At 48.6% G+C, this 15,179-nt stretch overlaps 1 protein-coding gene across 1 annotated transcript in view; it reads left to right on the top strand.

Annotated features, from left to right (window-relative positions):
• The window catches only part of LOC149341985 (arylsulfatase B-like), a 39,173-nt gene extending 25,189 nt beyond the window's left edge, over positions 1–13,984 (top strand). The window contains exons 9-10 of the mRNA XM_089544287.1: positions 6,078–6,514; positions 13,703–13,984. Coding sequence (XP_089400413.1) covers positions 6,078–6,514; positions 13,703–13,837 — 572 coding nt within the window. The 3' untranslated portion in view covers positions 13,838–13,984. The remainder of the gene's footprint in view (positions 1–6,077; positions 6,515–13,702) is intronic.
• The last annotated feature ends 1,195 nt before the right edge of the window (positions 13,985–15,179 follow it).

Here is a 15,179-nt window from a genome sequence, read left to right as displayed (position 1 = left end):
CTGACGCTGTGCGGGGAGCAGACCTACGATACTGTCTGCGCCCTTATTCAGCCAAGCACACCAGCGGCCGTGTCTTACGACGACATCGTAAAAGCGCTGCAAAAGCACTACGACCCAAGGCCATCCGAGGTCTACAGCCGGGCTCGCTTCCAACGACGAGATCAACTGGGAGGAGAAACTGTGAGCGCCTACGTAGCCGCGCTCAAGAAGCTCGCTGCCGACTGCAATTTTGGAACGCTGTCGACAACAGCTACCGGGCAGGAGGGAGACGCAGCTTCTTCTGCTAACACCACCATGCTTCCCTTGGACGTGATGTTACGCGACAGATTTGTGTGCGGACTGAGTGACGAGTCACTGCAGCAGCGCCTGTTCGCTGAGAAGGACCTCACATTCAGCAAAGCTTACGACATCGCCGTTCGAGCGGAGAGCGCCGGTCACCAGCAGAGAGGGATTCGCCGGAACACCGAGCCGGTACACCAGACAAGCAACCAGGTGCGCAAGCCTTCTGTTGTTGTAAAATCGGTCAAAAAGGCACAACGCTGCTGGCGGTGTGACGACCAACACAACCCCCAGGGATGTCGATTCCAGTCAGCCACGTGTAATTTTTGCCACAAGCGAGGGCATATCGAAAGAGCATGCATCACGAAACGGAGACTTGCCAAGATAAAGTCACCTTCCCAGCCTAATCACAGCGTCAACGCCTCAGAGAATACGCCGCTATCTGATCTCCATGGAACAACATCAGCAACACCATCTGTGTTGTACGACCTGAACACCATGAATCTCGGCACGCGACCGAAGATTTTTACAGAAGTAAGCGTACATCACCAGCTGATTAAGTTCGAGGTGGACTCCGGCGCAGCCTGTACTCTGATCAGTGAGGACACGTTCCGAACTTCATGGCCATCTGACGCACCCGCCCTGCAACAAGACGACACGCACCTGCGAACGTGGTCAGGACAGAATCTGCCACTATTGGGCTCTGCCAACGTGCAGGTTAACTACAACGGCCAGACCCATACGCTACCTCTGCTTGTTGTGAAGGGCACAGGATCAAGCCTTCTAGGGAGAAACTGGTTTTCTCCACTAGGCGTGATGATATGCGGCATACACCAGACGCCGAGCCAGAACATGGTTGAGCAACTGCAAGAGAAATACGAAAGAGTATTCTCGGAAGAGATTCCAGGAAACGAAGGGCCCCCGGTCACACTGGAGTTGTTGGACAACGCGCAACCCAAATTTCTGAAGGCCAGGCCGGTGCCGTTTGCTCTCCGAGATTCAGTTGAAAAAGAGTTGGACAAACTGGAGCAGCAAGGTGTCATCGAGCCGACGCAGCATTCAGAATGGGCCACACCACTTGTCGTAGTTCGCAAGAAGAACGGAACCATACGCCTCTGCGGAGACTACCGGAGCACCGTCAATCTTGCGACTAAAGCGTCCTCTTACCCGCTACCGACACCTGAAGAAGTATTCAGTGTACTACGTGGCGCAAGAGTCTTCAGCACATTGGACCTCACCCAGGCGTATCAGCAGCTGAAGGTGAGCGAGTCAACTGCTGAATTATTGGCAATTAACACACTGAAAGGCTTGTACAAAGTCAAGCGACTGCCTTTTGGCGTAGCTGCAGCCCCGGCCATATTTCAAAAATTCATGGAGACAGTGCTTCAGGGCATCCCAGGAGTTTGTGTCTACCTTGATGATGTCATCATCAGTGGCACTTCCACTGAAGAGCATGCAGTGCGCCTAGAGCTCGTTCTCGAAAGGCTATCAAACGCAAATTTGTGCATAAGCAAATCGAAGTGCTGTTTTGCGGTGCCAGAGGTGCAATTTCTGGGACACCGAATTGATGCGGAAGGCATTCACCCTACCGAGGACAAAGTGCGAGCGATCACAGAAGCACGAGCTCCAACAAACAAGCAGGAGCTACAGGCTTTTCTCGGACTCTTGACGTTCTACGACCGGTTCTTGGAACAAAGAGCTACCGTGGCCAACGACTTATACCAACTCCTTCGGAAAGATGTGACATGGACATGGTCGCCACGCCATCAGCAGTCATTCGATGCCCTGAAAGACCTGATTCGAAGATGTACAGTCCTCCGCCACTACGACGAAAGGAAGCCTCTGCTTTTGGCTTGCGACGCATCACCGTACGGAGTCGGCGCGGTTCTATCGCAAACTGACGAGCAAGGAAGGGAAGCTCCCATCGCCTTCGCCTCACGTACGTTGTCGCAAGCAGAACGCAACTACGCGCAACTTGACAAAGAAGGGCTAGCCATCGTCTACGCGGCGACCCATTTTCACCAGTACATTGCCGGCCGGAAGGTGACCTTTATAACCGATCACCGACCGCTATTGGGCATTCTGGGACCACAAAGGCCTATGCCACCAACTTTGTCTCCGCGAATGACACGTTGGTGCATCAAACTCTCAGCGTACGACTACGCTCTGGTCTACCGCAATGGGAGTAAACATCAAAACGCCGATGCGCTAAGCCGTCTGCCACTAGACGCAACTGTTGACGAACCATTTCCACCAGGAGACGTTCTGATGTTCGAAGCACTGCCAGAACCTCCGCTTACAGCAGGCACAGTTGCAGCATCTACGCAGAAGTGCGCAGCTCTCCGGCTAGTTTACACAGCTGTTCAACAAGGCAACGTGCATAAACTCAAAGGGGACAACTTCGACGCTTACCGCAGGCGAGCTACAGAGTTGAGCACCCATCGCGGCTGCATCATATTTGGGTCCCGAGTTGTGATGCCGAGAGAACTACGCGCACAAGCTATGTCTCTCATCCACGCCGGACACCGGGGCATCGTTGCAATGAAAAAGTGTGCCAGAAGCTACATGTGGTGGCCTGGCATTGACAACGACATCGAAACAGTGGTGCGAGAATGCAAGCCTTGCCAGAGCAGCCGGAGCGCCCCGCCGAAAGCTCCTGTCCCAGAATGGGAAAAGCCAGACACACCATGGCACACACTGCACATTGATTTTGCAGGACCAATTGAGGGCTGCACTTTCCTTGTGGTCGTAGATGCCTACACAAAGTGGCTTGAGATAAGGCAAATGGGACAGACGACTTCGGCAGCAGTCATTGACAACCTCCGATCACTATTTGCAACGTTCGGCCTGCCGCGCAAGGTAGTGTCGGACAACGGAACACCGTTTGTGTCTGCGGAGATCCTCAAGTTTTATCGCGACAACGGGATCTCATCAGTTACATCGGCCCCCTACCACCCAGCGACAAACGGACAAGCCGAGCGCTACGTAGCCGAGTTAAAACGCGCCCTTGAAAGAGATCAGACAGGCTCGCTGCAGCGCCGCCTTGCGCGCTTTCTCTTCAAGCAGCACACGACGGTTCAGAGCACAACAGGCGAGACCCCCTCGAAAATGATGTTCGAGCGTGAAATGCGAACCCAGCTCACAGCCATCCTCCCCGAGCCAAAGGCAGAGACGTTCCGGGAAGAAAAAGCAATTCCGCGCTGCGGCACGCTTAATGAGGGGCAGCGCGTCCTCGCCCGACAGTTTCTGAAAAAGCCACGCTGGGAGGAAGCTACAATTGTCAGACGCATAGGCCTGCGCTCTTGGCTCGTCAACATACATGGCACAGTAGCACGCCGACATCTCAACCAGCTGCGTAGATTTACGACGCCGTCTGAGAGCTGTCCGCCAGCGGAGAGAACACGTGCACCATCTTCCCACATAGCCTGGCACCTCTTCCCGGAAGAAGAGACTTCGCCCAGGACAGACCTAGGAGACACAGCGAACAACAGCCAGCCTACAAGTGTTTCTCCCCCGAGCGCACAAAGCCAGCGCGCCTCCACGCGTGAGCGCCGACCCCCTGCACGATACCAGGCAACTTTCTAAGGGGGAAGGAAGTGTTGTGTCCCCTTATTGCTTTTGTGTGTGTGCGCCCCCGCATCCTCCTCCTAACGACCACTCGCATCCTCCTCCTAACGACCACTTGCCCCTCGTCGCACGCTGTCGCCAGATGCCCCCCCATGGTGCGCCCCCGCATCCTCCTCCTGTTTTGGGAAGCCACTCCCTCCCGTGGACGCTTCTCCGCTCCCTCCTTTCTTCGGGCGGCCAGTTCGGCTCCTGCCTCGGTCGACGCTGGTCGCACCCTCATCGGCTTTAAATAAACGAAGTCTTAAAGTACCGTGTGCGTCTTTCGCTGCATTCAACACAGCGACCGGACACGACAGTACGCTGTCGCCAGATGCCCCCCCATGGTGCGCCCCCGCATCCTCCTCCTGTTTTGGGAAGCCACTCCCTCCCGTGGACGCTTCTCCGCTCCCTCCTTTCTTCGGGCGGCCAGTTCGGCTCCTGCCTCGGTCGACGCTGGTCGCACCCTCATCGGCTTTAAATAAACGAAGTCTTAAAGTACCGTGTGCGTCTTTCGCTGCATTCAACACAGCGACCGGACACGACACTTCTGAAATTTTCTTCCTGGTTAGTATTGCCAATGCACTACTGCTTTGGATCCTGACAGCACGTGTTTACGTGACTGCTCATTTTCTTTTAAGTAAATATAATCGGCACCTCTAATGTAAAGCATGCAAAGAAGAGTGATGATTTTACAGAAGAAAATATCTCCAACTTAAGTTGTTGCACAGCCTACTTCATGGGAAGACTGGTATCAAAAGCCAAAGTAGACACACAAGTCAAGTTTCATACTGCAACGAAAAGAATGCCATGATAATATTCGATTGCGTTGTTGCTAAACTAAGTCCTTTAAAAATTCCTTCTTTTCCGCGAACGATGTCAAGACTGGCATCATTTACCGGGCTCTGTGGCCACTGTTGTGTCCAATGACACTTTCATTTTTAGCACTGAACTCTTCGGGCTCCTTCATTTCTTTCATTTAGCTGGTGTGTCCTGTTACTGAGATACTATTATGAGAAATCCGATATTCACCTAATCATTGTAACTGATTTATATCGAAAACCTGTGCAATGTAGTTCTGTTGAGTACATTTTGTTTTAATTTCCTCTCATGCAGTATGTTCATCTGTATTGTTAGCTAGTTCTTTTTGTTATTTTTCTTCAATTTATTATTTATCCTCCTGCTGTGATACCTGATGACGCTGTAGGATCTTGCCTAAATAAATAAGGGTCACCGCTGCTTAATACTGCGGAAGAAAAAATCAAGAGCGCTAAAAACCAGAGATGTTGTGGAAGACCGATTTCCAGGGCTTTGTACCCGTATAGACTATAGTTTTCTTGCAGCACTGCAGTTGCTTGTTTTATGTGCTTAACAAAAACTAACTAGTCAGCAAATGCCACTGCAATCAGCCACGGTTGCCCGAGCGCAGGAAAACGTTTCCTAAAGCTGATTTTTTTAGTGTGGTATTACAATTTGGTCTATTTTATTAAAATGGATATACTGGGGAAGTCAAAAACCAATCAATTCTTTTGTATGAAGTGCCCTAGTCCGGTTATTTATGCAGTTATCAGAAAGTAAGCAAAGACTAGTTACTGGTTGCAGCTTGCTATGAGCATTAAAACTTTATGCTGAGTCGTCAGTGAACTAAAACATTATCATTGATAAGGAATGAAGAGTAGCTCTGAATCTTGTCGGTTATTTTAGGCCCCGAGCCATTTCGCGGAGCTCACGAAAGGCCATACTGCGCTCGGGGCAGTGACGTCAGACGGCGCACAGCTGGCGCGTCGCCGCCGTCGCTGCGTGGGTGACTCAGAGGTGCCGCCGCCGCGCTCGCCAGTTGCGCATGCGCAGTAGCGGCGCATAGCTAGCGTGCCGGGGCCGCCACCGCTGCCGCGCGCTTTCCATCGCCTCTCTCTCTCTCTCCTCGTTGCTTTCGAAATCCTCCAGGTTTAACCAGAGCTAAACCACTGCCAATTTTTTTATGTCAGTTTAAAACTTGCGCAGCGGACATCGTACCTATGAATACACTAAACATAAGGCACTGATCAAGTGATCTTTGGGTGTAAGTATCCACCTGCCATTTCAACTCAGCCATCATTAACCAATGTGACACTGTGTAGCTTTTCCGGTTGCCCGGTCACGATGTGCTGAATTCTAGCTTAGCCACCCATTCCTTTGTTACTCTGCGCTTTCAGGTGGCAATGTTGCCAAGCTGGCCAGACTGGACGGACACAATATGTGGCACCATTTGTCCAACGGACTCCGCTCTCCTCGCATCGAGATGCTTTACAACTTGGACGACACGTTTATGAACGCCGCGGCGTTGCGCTTCTCCCGATATAAGCTGGTGCTGGACGGGACTGGATTCTTCAACGGCCGATACAACACGCCTGGTGGCTCTCGCCCGTATAGAGATCTGGACAAACTGCTCTCCCGTTCAATGGCCGCCAATGTCCTGAAGAACATATACAAGAAGAACCGACTGGCACTTCCAAGGCGCTGGAGGGAAAGAGCCACGCTCGCTTGTGGCTGGTGGAGGAGGAGCAACTTTCGCCCAACCGACTCTGTCTACCTGTTCGACATCGTCAACGACCCCTGCGAGCTGGATAATTTAGCCAGAATACTCCCGCAGGTCGGTATTCGGAGGACCGTTGGTTTCGGTGCCGAAAACAAAATGCATCTAATTTTTTTTTCTGCGATCAACCTTTACAGTCGATGAGTGCAGTGAAACTAATTTCTGTTGTTTACTTGAGATGTGACATGATACAATTCACTATTGCAGGATTCGTATAGTTTCTTTGGGCAATGAATAATAGCGTTGCGCACGCAAGTGTACATAAGGCTGCGACTAACGTGCAAAGAATAACTTAATAACCACCCAGTTAAACAGCATGAACTGGTGGGCGAGTTGGTCTGACATATCTAGTGAAGCAGCGCTACGGCACAGGGCCAAAGGGGAGAAAGGGACGAACACAGCGCTGAACTGACAACAAATGTTTATTCCGGATGCTAACAGCATATATATACTCTTTTGCACCTTAGAAAAAACAAAGAAACAGAGAGCAGCAGAAAGTATCAATCCCAGTCACTATGCGCATGCAGCTGTATCGCGTGCACATCGATCATTTGAAATCAGGAAGTTGTGCTCTTTCACCGAGATGACAACGGAAGGAGTGCTGATAAAATTCGCACCCAGCTTCATGATCTCAGATGCCTCAATAATCTCTCGTGTAAGCTTATCCTTGTGTTTGGTAACAACTTGGCTGTTTTTGAATTCTGGGTAACATGAACAGTCACGACAGTGAATACCTATGTGGCGGGCCGCGTTCTTAACATTGTTTGCGTGCTCTTTAAGTCTTTCATTTAGACACCGGCCAGTTTGGCCGATGTAGGACCCACCACCAATTTTACTGATTTCCATGTATGCTGGGCATTTGATCCTAGGGGTAAAAAGCCCTTACTTCCGTACAGCTCAGCCCATTCGAAGCTTGTGAAAAGAGGCATTCTGGCGACATGCTTTCAAAATGCCATGCAAAAATCCTGCCCACACAAGTTTGAACTTAGTTTCTCCAATCAGGTTGATAGGCTAACAGACGCAAAATACCCCCTTGATATTCTGGCATCAGTAGCAGAAGGGATTTTGAAAAAGCTGAAGGAGGGCAAAGCTGTCCCCCATTCCAAACAAAAAAATCTGGCAGTAATACCTTATGTCCATGTTGTGTCCCGCAATTTGAAGAGAACAGGCAAAAAGGCTGGAGTAGATGTTGTTTTTTCGGCTCCTGTCTGACTGAGTGGCTTGTGTGCGAGAGTTAATCGCCCGGATAAAAGATCGGAATCTGGTCATAATTGCAAGAAAAACCACAGGATGAAGTATGTGCAATGCCAAGACAACGTGGTGTACTCAGTCCCGTTGAAGTGTGGTGGGTCATACATCGGCCAAACTGGCCGGTGTCTAAATGAAAGACTTAAAGAGCATGCAAACAATGTTAAGAACGCGGCCCGCCACATAGGTATTCACTGTCGTGACTGTTCATGTTACCCAGAATTCAAAAACAGCCAAGTTGTTACCAAACACAAGGATAAGCTTACACGAGAGATTATTGAGGCATCTGAGATCATGAAGCTGGGTGCGAATTTTATCAGCACTCCTTCCGTTGTCATCTCGGTGAAAGAGCCCAACTTCCTGATTTCAAATGATCGATGTGCACGCGATACAGCTGCATGCGCATAGTGACTGGGATTGATACTTTCTGCTGCTCTCTGTTTCTTTGTTTTTTCTAAGGTGCAAAAGAGTATATATATGCTGTTAGCATCCGGAATAAACATTTGTTGTCAGTTCAGCGCTGTGTTCGTCCCTTTCTCCCCTTTGGCCTTGTGCCGTAGCGCTGCTTCACTAGATATGAGAAGACTAGACACCCAGTTAAAGAAGTTAGTTTGATTTGTCTAAGCCTTTTAACCCTACCGCTATTGCCAAAAACGTCTCGTTAAATGTTGGTCTTACTACCACGTTCAGTGTAACCTACAACGCGCAGTATTTAAGTTGCAGCTCTCTTAACGAAGCACTGTAGGCTCGGCAGTGCTTGAAATCAACATCATCAAGAATGTTGCTCAGGCTGTCTGCTGCATTTTTTTTTCAGCGTCGAAACAGGGAAATTGCGAAGGAGCAGGACTACAGCAGGAGTAGCTTCCCTCCCGCTGTTGTACCGTCACTGTGATGTTTCGCTGTCCTGACATGGGAAGTGCTCGCCGCAGTGGCACAGTGGTGAGGGCTCTTGACTACAGAGTCCGAGCGCACGGGATCGGTCCCGGGACCGCTTTTCGATGGAAGTGAAAGGCAAGGCAAGGGAGTGACACTCTCATAGAGCCAATGGGGACGTTTTTTTTCGAAGGCGATGGTGGCGGCACCTGGGAGAGGCGGTAAACGCATCAAAAATCCAATATGGCGGCGCGCGTTTAGGCGGCTGGTAGTGGCCGGTTGCTCGCGCTACAGTGCACTGTACCCGCGCGTTCCTGGTGCTGGCGGCCGCTAGCTCGATCCAAGCTTTGTAAATAGTGGTGATTAACTGATCCCGCGCTGCATTCACGCTTGATTTCCTAAGTACTTACGGAATCTGCTCACTCGCTTTTGTATTTCGATGTGTCTGTTGATGTAGCATGGTGTATGGAGGCGAGCGGCGCGACTGCTTAGCAGCTGCGCTCGATCGAGAACGAAAAGCGTAAATGGTTTTTGTACAAAGAACAATTTATTAAAAGAACATCAGCAGTGACAATCGATGTCCAAAAAGTGATATTAAGTATGAGTGACATTGCAGTATCAGTAAAAGGCATCCTAAAAATCAAAATAAAAAAAAAACGCCATTATGTAAACCTAGCAGACATGAGCGCACAGAGAATATATAGGGGATAAAAAAAGGTATCAAGGTACAGTATACATAATAAAATGCTACATGACTGAATATACGTTTGTACGCGACTTTGTAAGAGATTTAGGTAAATAGCAGAGAAGTAAAACATCTGACCTGTATTGAAACGCATCAGTCTGTGGCTATGAATAAACACACGCAGAGAAAGGCAGAGAAAATTTTCAACCTTTGACTCGTGTAGAAGAAATCACAGTGCGTTGGGCTAGGGACAACATAATATGCTGCAGTGCTAGTTCTTAGTATAAAGACTCCAAGAAAAGCTCACTGTGTGACTCGACATGACGCCAATGACGCTGCTGCAGTGCGAATGTCGCCGTTTTCGCTTGCGCGGCTGACCGTGCGTCGTCTGCTTGTCGTCTGCTGCCGCGTTACCCGCGTCGTCATCTTCGCAACTAATTTCTTTGATGTCTTATTTTTAATACCTATGGCTGGTTATAATTTAGTTCATAAGCATGTTTTTATTATTGATAGTGGTCGAAAAATTTCACTTTTATTAGGCTTAACTGCAGCCCCGTTTACCGCCGATACCAGGATCGCTGCAATCGTTTCGACCGGGGCGCCACCCTCGGCGCGGACGCGCAACTTGCAACATGCCACAGCCCTGGGCAAGGCACCCGTCTACTGTGCGATGTCAGTGCATATTAAGAACCCCGCAGGGTCGAAATTAATCCGGAGCCCTCCCCACTGGCATCCCTCAAAGACCACATCGGTTAGGGACGCTAAGCAGCTTGTATCGTTCCATACCATACCAGACCATACCATACCGTGCCATGCCATGTCATGGCATGTCATACCATACCATACCATACCATACCATACCATACCATACCATACCATACCATACCATATTATACCATACCATACCATACCATACCATGTCATACAATACCATACCATACCATCCATGCAATCCATGGCATGCCATGCTTACCATGGCATACCATACCATACCATGACTGACATCGAAAGTGCTTGAAAGATACCCACAAAGCTCTCAATATAAAAAGCGGCAGGGCTGCAATCCAAAGTACTGCAAATGATTGCAGTGCCAATGTGAGTTAGTGCTGTGTATCCCAGCTTGTTCGTTTGCTTAAAATTTCTACCGCTGGCGTGTTGTCATTTCAGTGTCGCTATTCAATTAGTAGCCACGTTTCGAAGGCCAACGCTTCTTTGACTAGGGTTGGGTCACATTTCTTTCATGTCAAAACTGTGGCGGTGATTTATTCTAAGCACGACAGCGAATGCAGAATTCCTTGGCGACAGTTTTTGCCACTACGCTAAAGAGTGCTGGCAATGACTGAGTCGCTGTGCAGCCCCGTGCCGACTCACGCGAAGGGAACCTTTGCCTTAGAAGACATGTGGAATAGGGGAGAACTTTCATGAGCTTTCCACATTTTTGTGTCTTACATGTAGACCTATTATTCTGCCAAAATTAATTCCAGAGACGGTCATTCAGCAGTCACTGGTGCTCATGATTTAGCTTTCCGACCGGCCAGGAACAAACTACAGCGCAATATTCGCGACCGCTACAGTCGCCTCACAATCATTCACACTCGTGATTGAGCTTTCCGGCGGATCAAAAACAAATTACTGTGCAGTATTGGTGAAAGCCATTTCTGCTAGCTTGAAAGCATCGCATGTCGACAATGCTGACGGGAAAACAATGCCCTACTGGTAGCCGACATTAGGTCAGAGTTCTTTATAGTCTTTATGAAAGTGGCTTTAGATAAATGTGTGCTATGCCCGGGACATTAAAGGATGCCCATCAGGAATATCCTTCAGCAACAATTTTTTGAAGTGCTATGAGCAAGCTGTTCAATTGGTAGTCAAACTTTGAATTCCAGTGCTTTCGCGCCTTGGCTTCTCCTGTGGTCACCTTTTGTACGCTGAAAGGTCGGAGCTCCTCTGCTGACCGCCCACCAACGCGTGCAGGTCCGAGAGGCAGAGTTCTGTAAACCGCCTGTGCGACGCGACTGACTGGACGTGACCATGACAGTGCGTCACGTCTTAAATAATCGAACCAATAACCACCCCTTAACCGACATACGCAGAAGCGGGAGACGGATGAGGGCGCGGGCATAAAAAAGTCGCCGGAAAGGGCTCGCCAACTTTGGTGCTCGACTGTGTGTTTTCTGCTCTTTGTAGAAGTGCATTATTTGGCTCAGTTGTTCATGACAACCGAACGTAGTGATTGACCGAGTTTATGCGTGATTAACGGTTCTAGTTTTTGGACCCCAATGTTTAGGCCTTTCCATGCTTCTGCGTCGGCATCCTCGTTTCCGCGAACCCTTGCAGAGCCTTGCACATGAGTGCAGCTCAGCGATGTTCTGTGCCAAATACTGGTCGGTGCTTTTGTCGTAAAAAGCGTTCCGGAATTTAGAGCGCAGAGTTAGTGACAAAGTAACACCCCACTGAGGTGACTCTTCACGGATGTGACGAATCGCTTCCTGCGGTTCCACAAGCTGAACACCTGTTGATGTCATTTTGTGACCTAGAATATATCAGCCAATCACCTGCGCAGCGGGTTCTAAAACAGCTGCTGTTTATGCATTTGGCGACACAGATGTTCAGGGGCAAATGTTGAAATATTTCTTGTATTCTGACAATATATACGCCAAAGTGCAGGGACTCATACCGATAATTTTTTAAATACAGAGATAGGTAAGTTTACCAAACGTTCAACCATTACCAACGGTTGTTTGGTGTGATGACGTGGGAGAGCGAATGTGATGGCGCATGGGATTGATGGCATCGAAGAGCACTTGAAAACTGCTGTTTGGCAGATTATCCAGAAGCGTCGACACTGAGTGGCGCGGCGGCTTCGGGTCAACAGACATCAAAACAGACCAATTAATTCGTAAGCTAGATATAATGATACCGAACAGGCACGAAATTCTTCCCTTGTGCTTTCGGTACTGGTACACCACGTCAGTCCAAGGCAAATCCTCCGTCCTCCTCTTCAACACTCTCCAACATGCGCAAACAAGAAATGCAAGTCCAAAATCCTCGGGCAAAAATTTTTTAAATTCGAAAGTTTAAGATACTCGTATGGAAATATTGAAGGTAATGGTCTATTACTTTGATGTGCAACAAAATCTTTCTCTTAAAGCGTTTCCGTCGATCACATCTAACAGTTTAGAGTGTCATATAAAACCAAGGGCGAATGCTCTTGGCGACAGCAAAAAGGTTCATTGGAAATATTTGCAAGACTGTCATCGGGTTATCTGCGAATATATTGATTGCTATAGTGAAATCTTACATTACACGAAAAAATTGGGTTCATAAAAGGTTTCCCGCTCAAAAATGCTTTTGTCCAGAATTGTTGGGTACGTCCTTACTAGACAGTACTGGGAGGCTATAGGGAATGGAGCGCATGAAAATAACCTGGTATAGACGGAGTATGAGCGCTCGGATTAACACTAATGCATGCGACCTAGTGAGGAACGTGGCCAAATTTATCTTTTCTACTCCTAATGATGTGTAAAATAAAATTCGCATACGGCCTTCCAGCAGTTTGTGTAGGCGTGCGCTGCCAAAGAGATCGGCGGTTTCTTTGTTCACCATAACCATGTAGGGTCACATGTAGGGTGGTGGTTACCTGTCCTACAAGCTTTGAAGCAAGGAGCACGGATTTATTCAATGAATCCTACTTGAAGTTTCGCATCCCTCGTGGTGAGGAATTTGTGGATCGGGTGTACCAGATTCATAGTCTATGAGAGTACAGTGCGACAAGAACAAAAATATTAGACGCCTTAAAAATACACTAGAGTTACGCAGAGTTTCAAATCATCATACACATGGCTGGCTTATAGGAATGATCCGCAATTTCGACAAGACCCCTCTGCAATTGTAGCATTTTCTGTTGGACGCCGTTTCATCAAATACGAAGAGGCTTTCGTACACACTGCCATAATTCATGAGCAGCGCGTGAGGGCTGCTCCCCATACAAGTGGAAGTTTTAGTTCCTTCCCCAAAAAAAAGCTCATAGAGGCGGATGTGACAAGTTTACGAACCCGCCGAGTGTCACTCCACCAGAATGATGCGTACTCGGCAAAAAACTGTTTTGGCAGCGCCAGCTACTGGGAAATTCTTTTTAACGGCTTGCGCGTCTTTAATAGAAGACTACAGAACTTGCTCTCGGAGATCGCTCCTCTCTTGTTCTGCTGAGGAGGCCCACACTTAAAGACGAGGAGGAATCCTTTCTTGGCAGCATGTTAGTGTCTTCCCATAATTGTGAAAGTTAACCATGCATTAGTCTTGTAAACAAAGGCTAGTTAAGGCTTTGAACTGAGGCTGTGGAGTCAAGAAACGTCGCCTATCAGCAACGTGCTGGTCATGTAATGTGGTATAAATCTGCAACCATTTTTTCCTCTCTTCTTGCCTCGCCATTTCAACAGGTCGTGGTGTTCCTGAAAAGGCGCATCGATGCCTTCCGAGCCGTGGCATTGCCATTGCAGTGGGCACCGAAAGACCCTGCAGGCTTTCCGGGAAACCTCAATGGCACCTGGGCACCATGGATGGAGTCACCATGAAAGAAACCTTACCTATATAGTGAACGATTTCACGAACTACTGAATGACCCATAATAGTGCAGAGGCTTCGCAGCTCATTGCATGCTGTCTGGGAAAAAGCGCCGATTCCGCCCTCGCACGTACCTGCAGTTTCCAGAGGAGGCTGAGTCGCTGTCTCCAGCTCTCCCTTTTACGTTTCTGTTTTTTTTTTTACAAGAAATAGGGAATGTAAAGAGTATACTGAATAAACAAACTCAGCACGCGGTGTTTTGTTGGTATCATGCTTCTTTTTTAGAAACTAGCATTCTTACCGGCAGCATGTTCTCCCAGCCTGCCTCAGGTTTGCCCGACTGTCTTCGTTAAGACGTCAAACGAGTATAGACCAACAGCGATCTGTGACGTAAGCAAGATGCGGTGGCGCTGGTGTCGCCGGCTGGGACCACTGGGGTAAAACTAGTGTTGAGAAGTAGGCTGAGCAAACATGAGAAGCGGACCTAGCCCATTGCCTCTTCTATTTCCCGGCTGCTAGCAGTCGGGTTCCTACACCCCACCCTCTCTATCCATCACCACCTTGCTCAACTGGCTTGGCGCTGAAGGGGAAGAAGAACAGCGACTTCTGGTCGCGCAGGAGGTCGACATGCTCGGCCTATAAATTATGGCCGAACAAAGGTCTACTGCTACTACTACTACTACGTGGAGGCAAAAGTTTCAAACCAGTTTTCTTATTTCACAGTGCACCTACGATGTCATCCTTTCGTGAAGGACAACCAAGTTCATCCTAGAACCGATTCTTAATGTTTGAAGTGCCACTGAGAAGGTAATATATATTTGAAACACCCAGTAGATAGAGCGCCTTTTGGGGGTAGGTCTGCCTTCACCACGGGCATTTATTATGGAATTTTAAAAAGATAGCTCCGCAATGACGAAACGTACTTGTCACACTCTTCTTCGAAGCCCTCGCAACTGTTAACGACCGGCCGCCACAATGCCCTATAAAACAAGAAATATAGTTTGTTGAGTTTTGTTTACAGATGTTCATGTGTCGCGCAACCGATTCGTACCCCAGCGTCGGGGGACTCCCATGCGCACGTTTCGCGGTGTTTTAAAGATACATCGCCTTCGAAATGACGCTTCATACTTTCATAATCTCTTATAGGATGAACATGGATGTTTTTTTCAAGAAGGGGAGACATCATAGATGCACGGTGAAATCAGAAAACTGCTTGGACACTTCCGCTTCCAGGTATTCCTATGGGCGCTAATCCTACTTTTCACCTCCAGTCCGGCTGCCCTGAACTCCCCCTTTGTCTGTAAAAACGGTGTTGGTCAATATGCACCGAATTTTTGATTGCATGTTTTCTTC

Source organism: Amblyomma mixtum, chromosome 5, assembly GCF_055824585.1.
Source record: "Amblyomma mixtum isolate Tamu chromosome 5, ASM5582458v1, whole genome shotgun sequence".
Classification (NCBI taxonomy): Eukaryota; Metazoa; Arthropoda; class Arachnida; order Ixodida; family Ixodidae; genus Amblyomma; species Amblyomma mixtum.
Note: the sequence above shows the minus strand (reverse complement) of the source record. Positions and strands in the feature narration are given on the sequence as shown.